The sequence below is a fragment of the Cyanistes caeruleus genome, chromosome 1 (genome assembly GCF_971803275.1).
Source record: "Cyanistes caeruleus chromosome 1, bCyaCae1.hap1.1, whole genome shotgun sequence".
In the NCBI taxonomy this organism is placed as follows: Eukaryota; Metazoa; Chordata; class Aves; order Passeriformes; family Paridae; genus Cyanistes; species Cyanistes caeruleus.
In genome coordinates, this window is record NC_141701.1 from 98145024 (window position 1) to 98168152 (window position 23129).

Below are 23129 nucleotides of genomic sequence, written 5' to 3' on the forward strand. Positions count from 1 at the left end.
TCTGTAGCACAAAGGGGGATTTTTAATCAAGTGATTGGCATTTTGCAAATTGGAGAGAAACCGTTTTCTAAGAAAAAGGTGAAAAAATTAGTGAATTGGGTTTTTTTAAATTTTCCTCAAGTGTCTCCTGCAGATATAACTTCCATTTCCTTTTGGAACAGAGTGGGGACAAAATTGACTGAATCTGTGAATGCTGGAGATAGTTCAGCAGAGAAAGTAATCCATTTGTTTGTTTTGATTAGACTAACCCTTATTGAAAAAGAAGAAAAAAGGTTATCCAATCCTGACCCTGATAACCCTGTTTCTTTACCTCAACCCTGTTACCCTAAGCTGGGGGAGTCCTCTCAGCACCCCTGTTCCAGTAGCTCTGGCCAAGCTGTTGGAAACCTTTCCCTAAAACCCATCCCAGCTCCCTCTCCTACCCCTCTTTACCCTCAATATTCCTCTCCTTTTATTCCTGGTGGTCTTTTGGGTACACAAAATGGAGGAGACCACATGGTGAGTCTCCCCCCAAGTGTTACACAAAGGGCCCAGGAACTTCAAAATGGTGGTGAGCACATGGTCGACCCCCAAGTTGCTTCTTCTTCCCACAATCCCTTTGTTTCCCCTCCCCCCTTCAACCCTTTCCTCCCCCAAGACCTCCCCCCTCCTGGTCCTCCAGACCCTCCCTCCTCTGCCTCCGCCCCACCCCTCAGGGGTGTCTCCCTCCCAAGGCACCCCACCCCTGACCCCTCCTACCCCCCCTGCAACCCCGCCTGCCCTCTCTCTGCTGCTGGCTCCCAGGTCACTCCCTCCAGCTCACACAGAGTGGGGAAGGGAGGGGGTGAAGGGACAAACCAGGAACAGAGACCTGCCTTCTTTGCAGCACCTGTAACTTATGGGAGGGGAGGAACATTACCAGAATGGAATGAAATGTCATTTCGATTGAAAATGGAATTATGCAAAGCAGCAAAGGAGTTTGGAAAGGAAAGCCAATTTTTTAAAAGTCTTTTAAAGGCAACCCTCTCCTCCAACCAATTGGTCCCCCATGATTTGAAGGATTTGTTTTCCTGCCTTCTATCCCCAGGAGAATATTTGCTCTGGGAAGGGGCTTGGAAAAGATTGTTGAAAACCCTTTTGGGAGAATTACTGAGCAGTGATTTTGAGGCTTTAGATGAAATGGGTAAAATAATTACCATGAATCACTTATGTGGCGAAGGTGATTGGAGCGAACCTATTGACCAGGCCCAAAATTTGCCAAAAGGAGTTAGAGAGAAAATAAAGAATGCTGCAGAGAAAGCATTTTTCAGTATTCCTCTTTCTGAATCTGTTGTTCCCTATGCTCAAGTTAAACAGCGTTCTGATGAAAGATTTGTAGATTTTGTGAATAGATTAAAGGTACAGATTGAAAGACAAGTGCAGAATACCACCCTGCACTCTGACTTGCTGTTGGAAATGGCTCGAGTGAATGCGAACGAAGCCTGCAAAGCTCTGATTCGGGTGCTGCCGAAGGATCCACCACCGACCTTGACAACTTTAATCGAGATGTGTACGGATGTAATCAGCACTTCAATGCCAAGGACTGAGGATTCCCAGAGAACCCCAGGAAGGATTGCAGCCACAACTGTACCTACTCTGCCATCGCCAGCCAAGCCGAAGGGACCGTTCACCTGTCATCGGTGTGGACAGCCAGGACATTTTGCAAAGTTCTGCCAAGTGCCATATCCTAACAAGCAAGGGCAGGGAAACTGGGAAAAGGGAGGGGGTCCTCAGAACCAAAAAAACTAGATACCCAGCGCGAGTCTATTCCGCGCAAAGACACAAGTGGAATAGAAGTCATAGGGGGAGGGAAAATTGAATGTGATAACACTCGTAAATGTGACATTTCTCACAGGTCTGACTTCTGCCACCGAAATAACACCAAGGGTTATGAAGATTGGAAGCCAAAATTACCTCTCAAATTGTTTACTGTGAAAGATCATTTTTTTAGGTCTCGCCACTGGACGGTTGTTTCCGTTGACCCACTGAGGGAAAAACTGACCCCCGACCTGAATTGTAAGTTTCTTGTTATTGGGGACACAAAAAACACACCCCCAGAGATTGAAATTTCTCCTGTCACTCTTTCAGCTGACTTGGATGCACTCATCCTTTTGGCACGGTGCATCAACCCACCATTCTACCTGGCACAAGGGCAGGTAATTGCTCAAGCTATTCCCATTCCATCAGGGATCCCAGTAGATGATGCAGCACCTCAGATCTACTGGGCTCAAGCAGTGGGAGAAAACAAACCCATCATCTCATGCCATTTGAAGAAAGGTAGGGAAGGCATGGGAATGACAGGCATGATAGACACAGGAGCAGATGTGACTGTCATCCCTGAAAGGAGATGGCCACCACAATGGGAACTGCAACCGATGGTTAGCCACATCCAAGGTATAGGGGGAGCCCAATTGGCCAAGATATCAAAGGAACCCATTCAGATTAGAGGACCTGATGGGCAAATAGCATCTATTCGCCCCATTGTCACTGATTTCCAGGTTCCCCTGTGGGGAAGAGATGTCATGTCCCAATGGGGAGTCCGCATTGAAATTCCGAAAACACCTCGGGATTTTTGATTGCGGCCACTGAGAAGCGCCAGACCCAAAAACTAGAATGGACCACAGATTCCCCAATTTGGATACCCCAGTGGCCGCTGAGTAAAGAGAAATTAAAGGCGCTAAATGAGTTAGTAGATGAGCAATTGGCCCAAGGCAATATTGAACCTACTTTTAGCCCTTGGAACTCCCCAGTGTTTGTCATTAAAAAGCCAGGGAAAGACAAGTGGAGATTAGTTCATGATCTGAGAGAAATTAACAAAGTCATTGTAGACATGGGACCTCTTCAGCCAGGAATGCCGTCTCCTGCCATGCTTCCTCAAGATTGGGAATTGGCTGTGATTGACATCAAAGATTGCTTTTTCAAAATTCCTCTAGACCCTATAGATGCCCCCAGGTTTGCTTTTTCTGTGCCTTCCCTCAACAGAGAAGCCCCAATGAGAAGGTTTCATTGGAAATCCCTTCCCCAAGGGATGAAAAATTCACCTGTGATTTGCCAATGGTATGTTGCCACCTTGTTATCCCCTGTGCGAGCTGAAGTGGGGGAAGCCATTATCCTGCATTATATGGATGATGTGCTAGTGTGTGCCCCCCAGGAAAAATTGCTCCAGTCCACACTGGACCGGGTGATCGAAGTTTTAACAACTGCAGGACTCACCCTTCAGGAAGAAAAAGTACAAAAGATGCCTCCTTGGAAATACCTAGGTCTGGAAATCACAGCAAAAACAATTGTTCCTCAAAAATTGGCTTTTAACAGCAATCCCAAAACCTTAGCCGACTTGCACTCTCTGTGTGGAACACTGAATTGGGTTAGGCCTTGGCTAGGCATTGCCACTGATGACCTAGCCCCTCTTTTCAATTTATTGAAAGGGGGAGATGAGCTGAGTGCTCCAAGGACACTGACTCCAGAAGCCAGGGATGCTTTAGAGAAGGTAAGCAGTATGATGGAAAAGAGACAGGCACATAGATGCCATCCAGAGCTGCCTTTCAAATTTATTGTAATGGGGAAATTGCCACACCTTCAGGGGTTGATTTTTCAGTGGGACAAGGACCAGAAAGACCATTTGATAATAATTGAGTGGGTCTTTCTCAGTCACCATCGGTCCAAAAATATTACAAGGCCACAGGAATTGATGGCCCAGCTGGTTGGAAAGGCCAGGCTGAGAATGAGAGAACTTGCTGGCTGTGATTTTTCATGTATACATTTGCCCCTAAGCCTCTCTGAGGAAGAAACCTCCTCAGTGAAGATGACCAGGGAAATGTTTGAGCACCTCTTGAGGAATCAAGAGACCCTGCAAATTGCTCTGGAGAATTTTACTGGGCAGATTTCAGTTCATGCCCCTGCACACAAATTGTTTAATTCAAAATTTAATTTGGTACCAAAAGATAAGAGGAGTCAGAAGCCCCTTGAAGCTTTGACTGTTTTTACTGATGCTTCTGGAGCATCCCGAAGGTCAGTAATGACCTGGAAAGATCCTCAGACGCAGCAGTGGGAATCAGATGTTGATTATGTGGAAGGATCCCCTCAAATTGCTGAGTTAGCAGCAGTGGTTAGAGCATTTGAGAGATTTTCAGAACCATTCAATTTGGTCACTGATTCAGCCTATGTAGCAGGAGTGGTTTCCAGAGCAGAAAATGCAGTCCTCAAGGAGATCTCAAACAGAACTTTGTTTGAATTGCTTTCAAAATTGATTTATGCAGTGTCCCATCGAGAACATCCTTACTTTGTTATGCATACCCGGTCGCACATGGAATTACCTGGTTTCATAGCAGAAGGGAATGACAGAGCTGATTCCCTGGCTGCTGCCCCTGTTGGGCTGGCCAGACTTCCTGACCTGTTTCAACAGGCAAAATTAAGCCATGAAATGTTTCATCAAAATGTACCAGGCCTGATTCGACAGTTTAATCTGAAACGAGATCAAGCCAAAGCCATTGTGGCCACATGTCCCCACTGTCAGCACTCAGCTCTGCCATCCCTGGGTGCTGGAGTCAATCCAAGGGGACTTGAAAGCTGTGAAGTATGGCAAACTGATGTAACACACATTCCTGAATTTGGACAGGTAAAATATGTACATGTATCTATTGATACCTTCTCGGGAGCAATTTTTGCCTCAGCCCATGCAGGAGAAAAAGGTGTGCATGCCACAAAGCACCTGTTGCAAGCTTTTTCTGTACTAGGAATCCCTAAAGAAATTAAAACAGATAATGGACCAGCATATATTTCAAAAGTGTTTAAGGAATTTTTGCAGGAATGGGGAGTGAGACACAAGACAGGAATCCCACACTCTCCAACAGGTCAAGCAATAGTAGAGAGAGCACACCAGTCACTCAAAAGAGTTTTGAAAAATCAATGGAAAGACAAAGTAAAGTTAACACCACAAGAAAGATTATGCAAAGCCCTGTTCACTCTCAATTTTTTAAATTGTTCTATGGAAGATCAAAACCCCCCTGTGGTTAAGCATTTCTCCCCTCATGGCAAACACAAGCTCAAGGAACATCCACCAGTGCTGATGAGAGACCCTGAGAGTGGAAAAATTGAAGGTCCCTACAAATTAGTGACATGGGGAAGAGGATACGCTTGTGTATCAACACCCCTGGGTTTGCGGTGGGTCCCACAGAGGTGGGTAAAACCGTACATTGAAAAACACCCCACAAGACCCCCCGATATTTCAGTGGCAGAAGTTCAAAGAACAAACAGGTATTTGGGTGGAGAAGGAAATCCAGATTCTCCATTCTACCCTGACTTTCCACTGTTGAATCTGTTTATTGATGAATTCAGCTAATGTTGTTTGTTCCTTGTTAACCTGTATTTTAGGAAGAAACCATCCCCAGCATGACAGTTTTGTGAACATTTTCTCAGGATGGGGATTTTCAGGATGGCTGTCTTCTGTTTTCCGGACTGTTTTAGGGTTTTTTGCAATTGTTGTTGTTGTTTTGATTATGTTTTCTGTTTTGCAACGTTGGTGTGTTACCACCACCACCAAGTTAATTTCTCCTGCACCTCAGATAAATGCTGTGGAATTCCCAAATCCCAATACACCCCAAACCCCTTCCCCTTGGTTTGAAGAAGTAAAACCAAGTTCCCTTCCTTCTTTTGGAAAAAATTAGGGGGAGATGTTGTAGTTGATAGCCTGAAATGTATCTTTTCCCATCTTTTATTTGTGATTCTCCCCCCACCCCCAGCTTCTCTTTTTCCTAATTGTTTACCTGGCGTCAAGTTACCATGGTTACTGAAGTTTCTCTCCTCAGCCCCACGGCGAGAGGCCGGATAGAGTAAAGAGAGGACCCCGCTGGCATTTCCAGCTGCTTGAAGTTTCTTTAGCCCAGGAAAGCACGGGGTTGAGAGAAGAGAACCCTTCTTTCCAACACGGAAGTTTGTAACTCTGTTTTTCCTGTCCCAGAATGCCTCTGAGCTATGGAAGCTGAGAGGCCATGCTTACCTTGCCTTCCCTTTCTTTCCCCCCTGGGTTGCCAGGAAACCAAGCCCCCCCCCTCTCTCCCCCTCTGCCCCTCTGTGGAGAATACTCCTACACCTTTGTGGGCATTTGAAGAAGTTGGTGTCTGTTATTTCTTATCTTGGTGTGTGTAACCTTGATTTGTAGAAAGTTTGTAAGATGTACTAACTGAGAAAAATAATTGGTTCTCTCTCTGATGTTCCCTCCCTCCGAGAAACCCTGTTAAAAGAGACCCCCCAGACCCCAAATCCTTTGTCTCTCGTCCCTTGGATTCCCCTTCACAGAAATAAACTGTGGAATGCAAACCAGAGAGAGAGTCCCCCCCCTGATTTCTTTACTCGCTCTATAGACTTGAATTCTTGAAGAAGATCAGTGAATCTCACAAACATATGCTGGCTCAAAACTCGAGTGAAGAGAAACCTCATCACTGAGCTAGCCGGGTCACACTCGAGAAGATCGAGTCACCTATATTCTTCATACCTTGACATGTAGATCTAAAATACATATGCTGTTGCAATCTGTCAGTGTATTGCATTTGATTACACCTTTATTTAAAAGAAAATGTGGATGTACATGTATTTTTTTAATTTTTATTATTTCCCCATTATCTGTGCATAGGATTGATATCCTATCAATGATAAGCTTAATAACAATAGTGCATTCTTATGTGTATGAGTCCATGCCCTCCAAAAGCCCAGGGAAAAATCAGAGACAAGGAAATCACTGGGAGAAGAAAGCGCTCTGGGGTAAGCTTTCCTTCATCTCACTTCAAATGTAGATATATGTATACATGTGCTCTCACACCTATGTATTTCACACTATTAAATTGTGACTGCATGCACTATTAACACAGATTTTTTTTATTATTACAGAGAAATATTCTGGTGGTTTGATCCTGGATGGATGCCAGGTGCCCACCAAAGACACTATATCACTACCCTCCTCAACTGGCCAAGGGAAAGAAAATACAACATAAGGTTCATGTGTTGAATAAGAATTGGAAGAGATCACTCATCAATAACTATCACCAGCAAAACAGACACAGTTGTGGGCAAATGAATTGAATTTATTGCCAATCAAAATCAGAGCAGGATAATGAGAAGTAAAACAAATCTTAATAAAACCTTCTTTCTACTCCTCCCTCCTTGTTGGGCTCTACCTCCTGCTCTCTGAGCAGCACAGGGAGATGGGAAATGGGAGTTATGATTAGCTCATCACATGCTGTTTCTGCTGTTGTGTCCTGCTCAGAGAGAGGAGTCCTTCCCCTGCTACAGCTTAGGGTCCCTCCTACTGGAGACCATTCTCCATTAACTTCTCCAACATGAGTCCTTCTCATGGACTACAGTTCTTCACTAACTGTTCCAGCATGGGTCCCTTCCACTGTGTGCAGTCCTTCAAACCATCTGCTACAATTGTGGGTCCCCCACAGGGTTACAAGTCCTGCTCTAGTGTGGGCTCCTTTCTCCATGGGTCTGCAGATCCCTGGCAGGAGACTGCCACAGCATGGGCTTCCTATCAGGTTGCAGCCTTTTGGGCATCTACCTGCTCCAGAGTGGGTGTCCTTCATGGGCTGCAGGGGCACAGCTGCTTCACCATGGTCTGCACCACGGGCTGCAGAGGAATCTCAGCTCTGGCATCTGGAGCACTTCTTGCCCCTCTTCTTCACTCATCTTGATGTCTGCAGAGTTGTTCCTCTCACATGGTCTCACTCTTCTCTGACCACAATTACTCCTGCATAATAACTTTTTTCCTGATTAAAAATCTTATCACAGAGGTGTTACCACCATCTCTGATTGCCTCAGCTTTGACCAGCAGTGGGTCTGTCATGGAGTCCACTGACACTGGACATGGGGGAAGCTTCCAGCAGCTTCTCTGAGAAGCTACTCCTATAGCCCTCCCTGCTACCATGCAAATCCAATAGTTATACACATTTTTATTTGATATCAAAAACCCATCTTTAAAACATGCCACTCCAAAAATTAAAAGCAGGAAACAAAAGGCAGAAATCTAACAAATTAGCCAATATTCATTTTCTAGTGGAACTTCTGAAAACATGGATAATATATGCCCAGAAATACTTTAAGACAACCTTCTGTGTATAAGGTTTCAATTATAATGAATATTAGTGTATTCAACTGCAACACAGCTATTCAGTCTTAGTGTTACAATGAAACGCTTGAATTCATAATGGGTTCAGAAAATAAATTCAAGTATCATCAACTACACAAAGTTTGAAAAAGTAAACTAAAACCCTCACAAATAATTTAACACTCCCCCCTCCAAACTCAAAATTAAAACCAAATACCTAATGAGGAAATACAATCAATAAAATCAAGCTTTATCCTACCCTTCTGTCCTTCAAATCCTTCATTTTGACTATAAAGAATAACATTAAAGTAATAACAATGATAATGAGCTTGGAAATGGACATTTTCCTGGAATTTATAAACCTTAGCTCAGTATAAAATCCCCCAACAACCAAAGCCAAATCTGAAACCTCAGGAAATGCCTCCTTGAAACACACATAGGTTTGGGGATTTTGGTCTTTCTCTTTCAGAAATTCAAACACAGTATGCATTAAGATGTCTTCCCCAAAAACCCTTTTAACATCATGAATACCTTGAAACCTAGAGACAATGCTGAAATGCAAAGGTATAACCCATTATTCCACTTGGATATTGAAACAGGCTTATTTGAAATATATTTTCCTTTCTTTAAAATAAAAGCTTAGCAAATCACTTGTAAGACTTTAAGATGTACCACACTACTTTATAAAGCAGTTTTTTTAGTGCACTCTTCCTTTTCCCTTTCTAAGTGGAATTCACTGTGTCTGCAGATTGTTATGGCCAAAAGTCAAGTGCAGGTTTTCTGGCCTCTTCCCAAAGTTAGACTGCAAAAGCGCTGCCATCTGGGAATGTGCCTGGCTTGGTATCCCCTGCAGCCTGCCTGGGTGGGGGGTCCACAGTGAAGAGGCAGTCCCCTGCTCACCCCCAGAGCCTGCAAGGAAGCCAGCTGAAATACTTCTCACTCTTCCTCCCTGCTGTGCTCAATGCCTCTGGTTTGGATGAAATGCCACAGGAAGCTCCCTCTCCAAAAAAAAACAAACCCAAAACCACAAACTGAAACTAGATTTGTGGCCTCCTTCAGAGGGGGTTTAACATGCCTGGTTCTGCTAACAGGAACACAGACTGATATAAAATCCATGGACAGGAAAGTTTGTGATTTCTAAAGCAGCACTGGCCCCTCCTTTGATTTTCAGCTAAAAACTTTTCACTATCTTACCCACGTTTTTGACTGTGCAGATGGTTTGGGTTTTTTTTAGTCTTTCTACAGCAGAACTGTTGTTGACTTCATAGAGGCTATACCTGAAGTATGCCACATGATCACATCTAATGAGATTAAAGAGGGTTTTATCCTATCAACCTCACAGGAGAAAACTAAACAGCTAGGTGAAAGAGAACAATTGGAACTACTTCCAGCTGCAGAAGACCATGACCACAAAGGTCAGATTCTAAAGGACTAAGCAATGCAAATATGTATAAATATATACACGTGCATATTATCCATAAAATATACATGTTTATATAAAGTATAAAGACAGATATATTTATTTACAATTCTTTTGGATTTTACATTAGGGGTGTCATTTATCTTCTAACAGCATCAGAGATGCCTGTTAGAAAAGTGACCAAGAGAAACTCCTGCCAAAACAGAACTGCTTTCATACCAGAAACTCAATAAACTTAAGGCTTCAAATAACAACAAAAATAACCCCCCATTTCTTGCTGTAATGAAAGCCACTAAAAGCTGTGCAAATTAATTCTGATTTAGGTCTTTTGCAGAGGATGTCAAAGTTCAGACAATTTTAAGCCTCATCCTAAGAACACAGGAGATGAACCTGACCAGTAGATTTTTCACCTCAAACATTGGCAAGTCTTTGTCCACTGAGTTTAAGCACAAAACATAATGAAGTGAGACATTGGAACACAGGAAAGTCACCAGTAATCTTTGGGATCTATAGGGACAGCAAAACTTTTAAATAAGCATGTCCAAGATAAGTATATTGAGTTCAATATATACTGTGTTCTAGCCGCTGTAAAGGGTTTTTACCTTTCTCCTAGTAATGCAGTTTATCAAAATAATAGTTTAGATAGCAGTGGCTAGATCTCAGCAACAGAGGCAGCTGAATTTCTTTGCCAAAGCCCTCTCTCATGACCTGGCACTGCTGGCTCCCAGCTCTGTGCAGCTCCTAAAAATGTGCAGGAAGAAGTATCTTGGCTGCTGAGCTATGGGTCACTCAGAGACTGAAACAGGATGAACAGCTACTGCCTGTGGCTCATGAAGCCCTTCTCCACCTCCTTAAGGAAGTGTCATAAGTTAAGTGCTTTGGATCTCCTTTTCCATACCTCACCTGGATGGAAACCAGGACCTCTGCTGATGCCCAGACAAGGAAAAATGCCACACTGCATGGTACACCTGCTCAGTATGATGATCTACACCAGCAGGTAGGTCAGGATTCACTGTAAATGGTCTTTGCTACAGCACAGGCTGCCTTCTAAACCCCTACAAAAAGTACAACTGTATTCATCCACACAGCTGTTCTTCCTTTAGAAAATCATTCCCCTGGCAGACCTGTGAGAAGGGCAGAACTAGGCAATCACATAAAACCTCCCTTAATAATTTGAGCCACACAAACAAATTAAAAATCATAATGAGCTACTTCCAGGACAAACACTTTCCACACTGTGTAACCCAAAGAACAGTCCCACATAATCAGCATAAAACCTCTCAATGTATATAACAATCAAACTCACACAAGTTCTTCCAACACTGAGTAGAACAAGATTGAATGCCCTACAGAATCACAGCTTCTAAACCACTTCCAATCAGGACTTCCCAAAAGACTTCAGGGTTTTTCATTCTATTCATTCAGTTAATTTGTTGGGAAAAAAAGTTTTTGAAGTAATAAAAAATTATTTGTATATCTATATATCTGTATATACAAACCAAATATAAGCCCCAAATATCAATATCTGCAAGATCTACATGATAAATCATAGTATAGGAGAAAAATTTACAAGGCTCAAATTGCTACTAACTACACAAATGAACCATATCAACAATGTTCATTCACTGATGATAGGAATGATACATGAATCCCAAGTGGAAAGTTTGGATCAACCATCTAGCCTTCAATTCCTGCCTGCTGTGAGTAGGGGTATGTTACAAAACACTTAGAGCCCCTGACCTGAAAAAGCACTGCTCCTTACATATCCCATGGGAAGCAGAAAAGCTGTGGGTTTTACTGAGCATTGACAGAAAAAGAAAATTAAAATAAACAATGATAGCTTGAGCTGCACAAGTTTTTTTTCTTCCCAGTTAAGAGAGTGGACAATTTTGCCCCAGGGACACAAAACATTTTGGTGCACTCTGGAGCAACAGCTGACCATTAGATTTGCAAAAAGAGAGGCAACATATGGCATGGCTACTGTCACACTACTCATATTCCCAAGCCCTGGCAATAAAAGTTTTTGCTTTCCTGGCAACGGGTTCAAATCTCTTAACTCAAGTGATATATAGCTTGGGCAATCTTCCAGATGCACTTGTGCAAGGGGTCAGAGCTTCTGCACTACTTGGCAACACTCTCCTCTGACTCTCCATCAGAGTGGTTTACAAGAGCTAGTCGAACACACTACATGCAAAATCAGCTGGATTAAATGAAAACACTAATTTAAAAGATTTCTGCTAGCAAGATTTGAAAGGTTTCTGCTAACAAGCTGGATGTGAATTGAGACTGATCATGTTAACTCGTCTGCCAAAGGACCCTGATGCCAAACTGATTTTTGCTTTTATATATTCTTCACATACAGTTGTAGCTCTGTAGCCTATTATAGTGTAACAAAATAGATTCATAGCTAGTATTTTACCTGCTTTGTTAGACAGAAAGACAAAATATATTCCTAGGTCCCAATGCTAATTTTGCTTCTCCTGAGAACCAAGGTTGGCTGCCACTCTCCCATAAACAACTAACGAGGAAGGAGGGCTTTAAAAGAGGGTTGAACCAAAAAAGGTTAATTTCAATAAAAATTAAAAGGTTCAATTACCTCATCACTTGCGTCTCTAACTGGGAATTTTTGTCAATTACGCTAATTTGCTAAGCTTATAAAACTGTACTCACTTTATGTCATGGGTGTATCTTCATCACATTTTGGCATCTTGTGCACCTGAAGGGATCCTTTATAATAAAGTTAGATGCATTTTATGACCTAATCATGATTTTAGGGCTCAGAAAAAGGCATCAACCCAAAGGGGTAGCAGCTGATAGAAAAATAGAAATAATGAATACCCAGGACCTAAATTTTCTTCCAGTGGCCCAAAATGGAGCATGTGTCTTTGTACTTTGTGTCCCATTCTCTCTCTGCCAGACTTAGGACTCTGGGACAGTTTGATCAGTGTGGGAATCTGGTGTAAGAGAAGTCCAATTTGGAAAAAGTTAAACTCTGCCTTCATCTCAGCCCTCTTGGGCAATCCTAGTCAAGAGATGCCAGCAAGATCTCTGGGAGTGAGGATGAAGAATGAGTTCATATCCAAATTGCATGACCTCCCTGGTAAAACAGAGAATATTGCATTACTCATCAGAAGTAAAACTCCAGAGCCCATAAGCAGCATGACTATGGTTATCAGCAAAATTCATACTCCACACCAGTGTTTCACCAGGTACACACTCTCAAAGGAATCACGGGCAACTATTGCATCCAAAGAAACTATAACCTCACTGTTAACCCTGCCCTGGTCTGGCCCTGCTAACTTCACTCACCCGTTGCTTGGCAAAAGCTATTATGAGAAGCAGTAGGAATGTTAGACACAGCTGGCTTTGGATACTGGAAACCTGTCTGAAATGTAGGAACAATCTACATCAGGGAATGATGTTCAGCAATGGAATCTCCTGACCTACTCTCTCCAAAACCAGTGCTGGGTTAGCTGAGAGATTCCTATCAGCCATTGCAGAACAGGGAGAGATTAATGCTGTACATTATCACTCTTTTACTGTTGTTATGGTAAATATGCTGGGTTTATACTATTCCTATAAAATCTCATGCCATAGCTGAGCTCATTTAATAGTGACATGGCTCTGTCCTACAAATTTACTGCCGCTGCCAGAAAGTTTACAATGCTATTTCTGCAACTGTACTGAAAATATCCCGCTGCACTTAGCAAAGTGCCTATTGCTGACAGGCATCTTCAGCAAAACAACACAAGCCAGAAGTAATTCCAGCAGAAGCAAAATGGTGTAGAAATTAGTGGCAACAGCTTTTCATTCTTTTTCTGGATTCAGCACACTGCAACACTCTGCATTCTTTGATAGGAAAGTTGTATCAGCTCTGTTAAGAGGATTTTTCAGACTCTGAAATAGAATGCTGAACTAAAATTAAGGAATGACAAATTTTCAGATTAAAAAAATATTTTAATATCTACTCTACACAGAAGAGGGGACCAAGATTTCTTTGCCAACACAGTAAAGAAAAAACCTAAGTGCACAGATGAAATGTCTTTCTTCCCCTTTTTTTTTTTTTTTTTTTAAAGAATGTGTATTTCAAAAGTAACACTTTTCTCAGTGGACACATCTTGAAATTCACTGCAGTGCACTACTCCATGCACCTGTAAAACAACCCTGTCTCATAGAGTGACATCTTGAAACGTTGCATAGGAACTGTAAAACTGTATCCATAGGACCATAGAGGAATGAGAAGTCAGCCCATGCCATAGAAGAATTGTCTGTCAAGAGCAATGTAAAGAAAAGGATGGGTTTCATCTATGAAATGGAGAGGAAATGGCTGCAGCATAAAAAGAAAATCAGACAGTGGAATAGGTGAAGTCTCCTAAATATCAATCAGCAAATGCTTTTTCAACTTGCAGAGATACAGCAAAGCCTGGAATATCCAGTTGGAAGGAACCTCAGTGACCAAGTGAAATTGTTCCAGTGGATCACTGATCAAGGTGGTGTCTGCTGGGTTTAAAGCAAGATAAGCACCCTGACCCACTCCAGCATGGGCGGCTATCCCAGCCACGCGGACCATCTCCCACTGCATCAATGTGATGGATGGCGAAAATGGCAATTTATTACAGGGAAACTTAACATTTTATAGCCTGGGTTCACTGTGTTACTCCCATCTGCATATATCACACCTAGGTGCTATTGGCTAATTGCAAGAGAACTTATTATCTTTGCAGAGAGTTTGCTAGCTTTCTGTTACATCCCGAGTTCTTCCGCAGCGCCAGGCCCTAACTACAACAGTGTCTCTATTTATGAAGTCTCATGAAATCTCAATCTTCAGGAAGGAAAGAAGGGCTAGCTCAGATTCTTCAGGGAACATTACCATCATCATCCCTGAACTCAGCCACTCCATTGCTTTTCAAACACAAGATGTGGCATTTTATCTCAGGAACTCAGTTGAAAAAAACCAGCATTTCTCTGTCGGGTCTCATTGCAACCAATCCACAGAAAGAAACAAAACTGCACTGGATTCATATTCCACAAATGTCCCCAGTGAGTCATAGGAAAAACACACAGGTAACTTTCAGCCTCCTGAACAGACTCCAGAGACAGGTTAAAAAAGCCTACTATGTGATCATTATTCTCAGAGTCACCTTGCAGAGAAACAATCAAGCAACCACATGAAAGATCTCATTCAATTTCACTTTAGCACTACTCATTAAAAGGCAGGTGATATTTAATGCTTCCCACCACACAAAGTTCTTTTGATTCCAAAGATGCTCCACCAAGGAAAAATTCCAGCTGCTGTCTTTTTTTATTCTGGCTTTATGTTCTGGATTTTTGCTTGGACAATATTCAACAAGGAACAAAATCTGCATAGATGTCAAAGGATGAGAGTAGATTATGAGATATGGAAACTGTGATATTTTACCAAAAAAAACCCCCACACTGTTGAAGAGCTTAGGGAAAATATAACCCTGTAATTGAGGCTATGAGGTCATTATCCAGTTTCCCACCTGAAAAAAATCATGAGGCCAATGATATATTAGTTTGACTGAAAGCAAAAGAAGAGAAAGCAAAAGAGAGAAAGTAAAATAGCCTAACATAATCCTGTAACTTGGTTTTCCAAAACTGTTACTGAAATAATGAAATAAATATCAGAAAAAAACCCCAAACCCTATGAAATTAGTCAGAAGAATATTGGAACAGCAGGAATAACAGCAGACTATACTTTGATGCTGTTTGCAAGACCTGAGGAAGATGTGTGCAGTACTTTTTTCAAAGAAATACTAGCTTGTTTTAGAAGAAAATTAGAAATTTAGAAGAAAATTGAGTAGTGAGGTAATACTAGAATGTCAGCTGCTTCTAGAAACTGCTCCTTCTATGCAGCACTCAGCACAGATGTTTTCAAGTCTTCTAAAGACCCAAGCTCAAGGTAAAATATCATGGGAAAGAACACATCAGCTTCTTTCCTCAGAGTGTTGGCCAAGGAAAATGAAGACAATTGGTGTTCCAGTTACTTGGTATGTGTAAAATATTTAAAAAAAGAAAAAAAGATTATAACAACCTTTTAAAAGAACATGCATCAAGCTTTGTTTCTTTTCTAGTGGAAAGGAATGGAAACACTCTCATCGACTTCAACGAGAACTGGGCCAGACCCTGAAAGTCTTCCCATAAAACTTCCACTATGGAAAAGTTGTACATTGGCATAGGCATTTCTAGTTTATCCCCTGCCTTTTCCCTCTTAATAAATTGCATATTTGCAGTGCATAATGTCTGAAAATGAAGTTTATAATACAAATGAAGTTTATAATACAAAGACTTAAGGCTTGCGACTGTGCAGTCAAAACTGAACACTAAGAGAATTAACATGCATAAGAAATTATGCATTTTTATTATACAGTGAGTTAATTTAAGAAGTTTATAATAATTTAAACCTATCATAAAACATGACAAATAATGGCAAAATTTCATTAGTTCAGTGGATCAAGTTAATCCTGAACTCCACAATAGTTGTATTACTGTTTTTAATACTGGTCTTATGGCTTGCAAACAAAAGCTCTAGAAGAGAGACAAACAACTTTGAAAAGCAGGAATAAACAGAGAACATGTCTATGTCACAATCATAGAGCTCCCATTCTGCACAATTATTGTCATATCACTCACATTCATAAAGCTTTCACGGCCATCAGTTTGCAAAAAGCTTGATTCACTGTTCGCATTACAATGCCTTGATTTCTAAATTAACCCCCGCTAATGAAAACATCCAAGTATTTCTGTCTAAATGAAAAGACACTAAAACTTAAAATATTCACCTGACTTCTTGTGGATGACATTAAAAGCACTCTTGACCTCTTGGATTTAGTGATGTGCCCTGGCCAAAACCGAAAGTTGCAGCAGGATATGAGCAAAGAACAAGCCTTGTATCTTTGTTTCAACAAGGAGAAAGTTTTAGATCAGGTCAAGAGATAACCAGGACTGCTGGGTGCAGTGTGGCACCACTCAAACAAAAGTTATGTTTTGTATTTCAGTGCCATTTGGTACTTTATCACTTTCCAATCAGTCTCCCTCTACCTCTTTATACCTCAAACCAACTGTCTTCTTTTTTCGCTAGTACACCACAAATACCAGGCATGTGTCTTCTACAGAAATATATACACACCCAATCCATACAATCTCATTAAGGAGCCTGAAAGAAATTAAAGTCCAGCATAACCAAAAACAACTTCCAAACATCTCAGTGGTGTGGACTAGGTCATCCTCTATTTGTAATTAAGTATACTTAATAAGTAATTAAGAGATTTGCTCGCAGTGAGATTAACCTTTCTTACCTTTTGCCACATTTTGATGAAGAAGAGCTCTCGAGAAAAATTGAAGAAAACATTGGTGTCGTAGGCATCATCACCAATGTTGGAGATGAAAATGTTAAGTGAGATGTTCCTCACTGCTCCCAGGGCCAGGTAGTCAGTTCTGTCATCAACACTGTAGGCAGAAACATTTACATTGGTTTAACTCTGGTCAACTTTCACGCTCTGATCCTGCTTTCTTCCTGATACAGAAGTGCTACAAGTCAACTGTTTAAAAGCTCAGCAGTCAGATGTTCAGTGATGTGCTGTACTGCACAGTGCAGAGGGCCATACTAGGTATGAACAGCTCCTGACTCGGGGCTCTAATACGATATTTTGGGACTGTAGGAAAATCCCATGATTCCCACATGAAATTATTTGATGTGCCCTACTTTTTGTGATAATAAATCAGTTGAAAACTGTAAAGTAACCAAATGGGAAAATTGCAACAACTGCAAGATATTATGCCTGCATTGAAATACACAAGTTATTTTAGTTTGTCTCTCAATAATTCAGACTTATTCTAGCAACTGTCTGAAAAATCTTCTTGGAGTTATACTATAGATAGAAAAAATCTAAAATGGGCTCAAATAAAATCCAGAAACTGGTGTAAATGAAAAAAATGTGTGGAAATTGCAACAAATCACTACTGAATGTGACTAATTGTTCTTTAGATGTTTACGCTGGACCTAACATGGTGGAGTCACCTTCTATAAGTGAAATATCAAGGGTGACAGCTATATATAATAAATCAACACACTATTGCAATATGGCATTACAGATTATGTACACAGACATGTACACATGGAGATAAATATAGATATTCATGCACTCACATTCATTATTTGGTATTTAATCGTGCTAGGCTCTTCAGAAATGAGCTAACAAGTAAGAATAAAGGCTAAAGATAAATCACAGAAATATATAGTATCAATGCACAGATCTGCAGGTCTTAGAAGTAACAGTAAAAGATAATATGAAATATGCCAAGTATTCATTTAAAAATTAGCAAAAATATCCAAATTAAATTTGGTAGTTATCATAACTGGACTCTAAGACCATTCATACACCCTGAAGAAACAGAAGCAGTGCCACAGAGAAAACACTGAGTAGCTACTCAGAGAAGGTCAAAGAACTCCAGCAACATAGCAGGGAGATACTTGCAATTATTTCCTGTAGAGTACAGCCAGCTCAAAAGTAAGAAGGAACCACTTTTCATTCACCCAGTTTCTATAGAGTAACAGCTGTTCCAGTGACATACACATTGGCACACATCACACTTCTGCTTATCAGCAATTCTCTGAAAATGGCTGGTGTGCAGGCCAAGAGCTGTGTTTAAAGGCAGCCTGACCCTCCATTGCCATCAGTCCTCCTCTGACAGCCTTCTTGATGTTACTGCAGCCAGGGCATTCGCATAAAAGTGGAGTTTCTGCAAATGCAGTGTTTATAAACTGTTCAGCATCTTTTGCCAATCATAGATGTAGCAGACGTCCAAAGGCAGAGCTTGCCAGACTCCATCTACCTGTGTTTATCAAGAAGTTTCTAAATGTGAGTTTCTGACGATATGTACCAAATCACCCAGGGACTCTAGTGAATACAGAGTTTGGAAGAAGATGGTCTAGACTCAGGCTTTAAAGCTGATGGTTATGGATTGTGAGTGTAACCTCACCATGTAATGCGAACAATATTTGTAGCATATTTGTTTCCTGTATTTAAATCTTCATTTATTAAGTCTGAAATCATGGCTTACTGTTCAATGAGGAAGATAAAAGTATCTGGGAAATGTGTCTGCTTTCTCACACTTAAAATCAACTGCAGACACTGACCAATCCTGTTGATAAATGGACATTTTGCTTTCAAAATATTACTTTATTCTCATAACCAATTATCACTGCAAATAAAAATTTTTGCAAAAAAAAAGATTTGCAAAAGTGTATGTAGTACAGGATTGACTACAAAATTAGAGTTGTTGTTCCTTATGTACCAAATTAATGGCTCATCTATTTGGGAACACTTGAAAACATTTAACCTTTTGGCACCGATTTCAGCACTTACTGTTGACAAACAGACAAATTATGAAGATGCTAAACAATCCGCTGGGATTTTCTAATAATTAAGAGCCCATACTTGGGAGCAAAACAAACAAACAAACAAAAAAACCCCAACTATTTAATACTGTGAATTATTTCTCACAAACTTTATAATATCACTTCTTGCAAATGCTTCAAAACTTAATCAGCATCTGTTATACTCATTAGCAGAATCTGGAAGTATCACTCTAGTAAGCAAAGGAACATTAGATGCTCTTTATCTTATGTAGAGTTTATATTAAATGCAATATATGCTACAGAATGCTCTCTGAATTGGTAGCAGCAGAATTTTTAGATTTAACAAAAGTGAATTCAATTGAAAATACTCTCCTTCCTAATGGATAACTAAACATTCTCATAATAAAATCATACATAAAACTGACCCCACAAAAAATAATTCAAAAATTAACATCAGTGGGTTGTATCACTCTTTTCTAAAGCTACCACTCTGTTGTTGAAAGTGTATCATACCAAAATGACATTTTTCACAACAAAGAAAACCCACTTTTAAAAGCACAGTGTAGACGCTCCTATACCAAATTCATACACTAATAAACTCCAAAAATTTCACCAATTTTAGTCTGGTAGGTGAGTTTAGTTCTCTCTCTGAAAGGCTGTAAGTCCTCTAAGTCAGTGCTGTAAGTCGCATTTCAAAAGAGCAGTTTTCTGAGTCATTGAATTTGTGTACATCTGGAATGAATCAAGTTCACTTGCAGTGAGAAGAGGATTAGGAATCTCCCCATTTACAGGGGAGCTCCCAAGCCCTGTTGGCTGCTTGAGAGAGTAATGTCAGCCTGCTGTGGTGCTGGAACAGCTCTGATGCCAGCCTGGTGCCATCCTCCTCCAGCACCTGCCACATATTAAGCACCCTAGCTGCCAAGTCAAAATATGTCAAGTAAAGAATTTTTTTGTCACCCTTCAGTAACAAGAAAACAAACTAAAGCCACCCCTTCATCTCAACAAGGTTTGTCAAACAATTTAAGAAACGTAATCAAGCAATGACTTTTTGTTTATATTTTCATGTATGAGAACTACAAAGCTGCCAGCATTCTCAACATGATCCTTGTAACCTTGCTCACATAAAGGAAGAAAGGCTAAAACAAACAAAAAAATGAAACAAAACAGAGAACCAATCAACCAACCAAAAAAACGAAAAACCACAGAACCTCAAACAGGAAAAAAAAGTCAAGAAAGAAAAGAAGTGAGAAAATATCAAGAAATAATCAGTTAATTGGACAGAATACTACCATCTTGTTACATCAGGTACTACATCCAAAAAATGAGCAGAGTATAAGTTCTGGGTAAACTGTAGATGTATATATTTGTTATATATAGGCAAACACATTTGTACACACATGCATACAGATGCCTGAAGGATGTGAAATTATAAATGTTTGCATGGAAAGAAAAATAAGTTTTAAATTCAGAAGTACCAAGTACTTCCAGCTTTCACTAACATGACCCAAACTTGCAAGTAACAACCAATTCTAAAAATCAGGCTCCAAATTTCTGCCATAGTTTTACATTCACTGACAATGGTAGTACACATTGAATGTAAATAGAGATATTTAATTTACTTCTTAAGTGATTAAGAAAAGGAAAGTAAATTCCAGGATAAAACAAATAACTTTTTTGCATGCTTTAATGCTCTAATCGTCAATGTCCACACAACATCATTGCATTATGGATAGTGAGGGAAGAAAGACCATCTGAGGAAGACAAACTGAAAAGATCTGCAATCTTCATTTCTCCACAAGATGCTGCTTTTTTATTAACATGGGTCAGTGGATGCATAATCTGCATTCCAAATTGTGTGCAGGGACATTTTCTCTATTTTGTATTTTGTTTCTCTCTTTCACCAGGGTGAATTTTTTAAAAAAAGTTGAGAAGGCATTCAGCACATGCTCTCAGTTTGTGCAGACCATACTTAGGGCAAGGAATATAGCAGGGTCAGATATCTGGGTCACTGACTTTCCCTTTTGTATTAGGAACCTTTCTTTCCTTGTAGCAAATTAGCACCTACACGGATAAATCACCATTACTGCTCAATAGACAGTGGAAGTTACAACTATGGCCAATTAGACTGCAAATGAGTAAAAATATTTCAAACAACCAAAGTCCAATCTGTCCTCCAACCTCATCTGATAAAATTGAAGAACCCCACCTTTTGCTTTTAAATCAATAAAAGGTATAAATCAACATAAGATATAAGTCAACAAACAGTGGTGCTGTGACAGATCCAAACAGATTTCTGCCTTCACCAACCAGCATTGCAGTTGGACTTCGTAATTACTAGGATAATTAAATATCAATTTTGTCTCCACAGACTCTTTACATCAACCCTGAATACCTTTCTTCTGTTTTGTGGGGATTTTTTAGTTTGGTTGGTTAGTTTGTTTTTTTTTATTGCAGGCTTCAGGGTTAGTTGAAATTCAGGAGGACTTTTTGCAAATACTAAAACCTCAAGGACCATTGAAAAGCTGAAACCCTCAGCTGATCTGGGAATTCATTTGATATCTCAGTGTGAAACTGATAGGTAGCAGGCTCATAAACAAATATAAACCAAATAAAAAAATTAAACAACCCTCCAGGGAGCAAAGCTATTGGATTTTACACTGCTTGGTTACATTGTCTTCTCATTGCATGTGTATTCAGAAGAATTGCATTTTAATTCTCTCTGGAAAGTTCACAGCCAATTTAGACTAAGGACTGGGCCAAATGTTCAAGATACAATGGCTTATTCTGCATTAACTGAACTTCTGCCTTCTCAAGCTGAAGTCTTTGCCAGCAAAGGGGCAAAGAGACCTCATACAGCTGATGACCAGAGCCTATCTGAAGTACATTAAGCCAGCTATGGCAAACTAGTACTGAGGCCATCAGATCATTTTATTCATGATCTTTCTCTGTATTTCTCAATCTAGTTCTCAAGCAGAGGCTTTGCAGTGTGCCCTGAGTAGTACATAACATGAGGTGATAGAAAAAATATAACTGAGAATTCAAGGAGTTAGAATTGTCAGAAGAGCGCAGGTTAAAAGTAGCACCATAACAATATTGTTTCTGATGAAGGCTGAATAACAGTGTTCCCAGTGTTCCCCCTTAGGAAGGAACTAAATGTCCCATATGAAAAAAAGTGCTTACTGTGGTGAGCCCAGGGCCATAGAATTGCTTGTGCCAGCTCCTTTCTGGCACAGGGCTGCTGTCTCTAGTGCTTCAGTTCCCATATATATTACAATTCAGGAATATGGCACAGAGCCTTAACCTTCTCCATGTTTCCTACACTTTAATGTTAAAAATTAATGCATTTGAGTAGTGAAAAAGAGGTGGAGAGGGCAGGAGAATTAGAGGTAAGGGAAGACACGTCACACACCACTCTTCATTATGATATATTAAAAACAGTAATTCTTAATTATGGCTAGTTACAATATATTCAATGCTTCTCTGGAAATTGTCCTCTTTTCCCCAAGTGTAGTGTCTTCCCCTTAAGTACAAAACAGATAAATCCCAGCCATGTGTGCCATCAATCTTTGAAATAAAATGGACAGAACAGGTCATAACACCCACATAAAGATACCCCTTATCACCCTACAGAAAGCTGGTGCCCTTTTATTATTATCTTTAATTTCAACTACACCCAGATGTACACAACCCTTTATAAACAGAACTGAAGAATCAATAGGGAAAAAGCTGCCTCTGTTTTCACAATGTTTACTCCAGGGAGCAGCTTTTGGCTTGAATCAAGCTGCTCTGGTTTATGAACTGTGACATGAAAGCAAAATGAAGTACATCATCTATAGAAGCTCTAATCTAATCTAATCCTTATTTTTCACCCTTGCAGTCACATTTACAAACTACCATCTTTACAAACTATCCTTGAAATCAACGTTACTGTGCTCCTGGGACAAATTTATCCCTCCATGTGTATAAAAGACAGCATCCTAAGGTTGCAATGCAAACAAAATCTAGTTACTAGTGGCAGAAAGAAATGCAACAGATATATGGTATCAGGCATGTAGGTGAAGCGCCACACATCAGCCTGACATGACCAAAAAAAACCAGCTTTATATTTTCTCTATTTGTTAAAATATTTTAAGAGCTTTGTTAAAGAACATAATTATTGACCTAGATCTGAAATTTGAAGCTGAATCAATAGCACTTTTTTACCATACTGT

At 40.3% G+C, this 23129-nt stretch overlaps 1 protein-coding gene across 3 annotated transcripts in view; it reads right to left on the reverse strand.

The window, feature by feature from the left end:
• The window catches only part of ITGA9 (integrin subunit alpha 9), a 218944-nt gene that overhangs the window by 63747 nt on the left and 132068 nt on the right, over window positions 1–23129 (reverse strand). For all 3 annotated transcript variants that reach the window (XM_086844215.1, XM_086844226.1, XM_086844237.1), the window contains one exon: window positions 16856–17006. In XM_086844215.1, the coding sequence (XP_086700341.1) occupies window positions 16856–17006 (151 nt within the window). The remainder of the gene's footprint in view (window positions 1–16855; window positions 17007–23129) is intronic.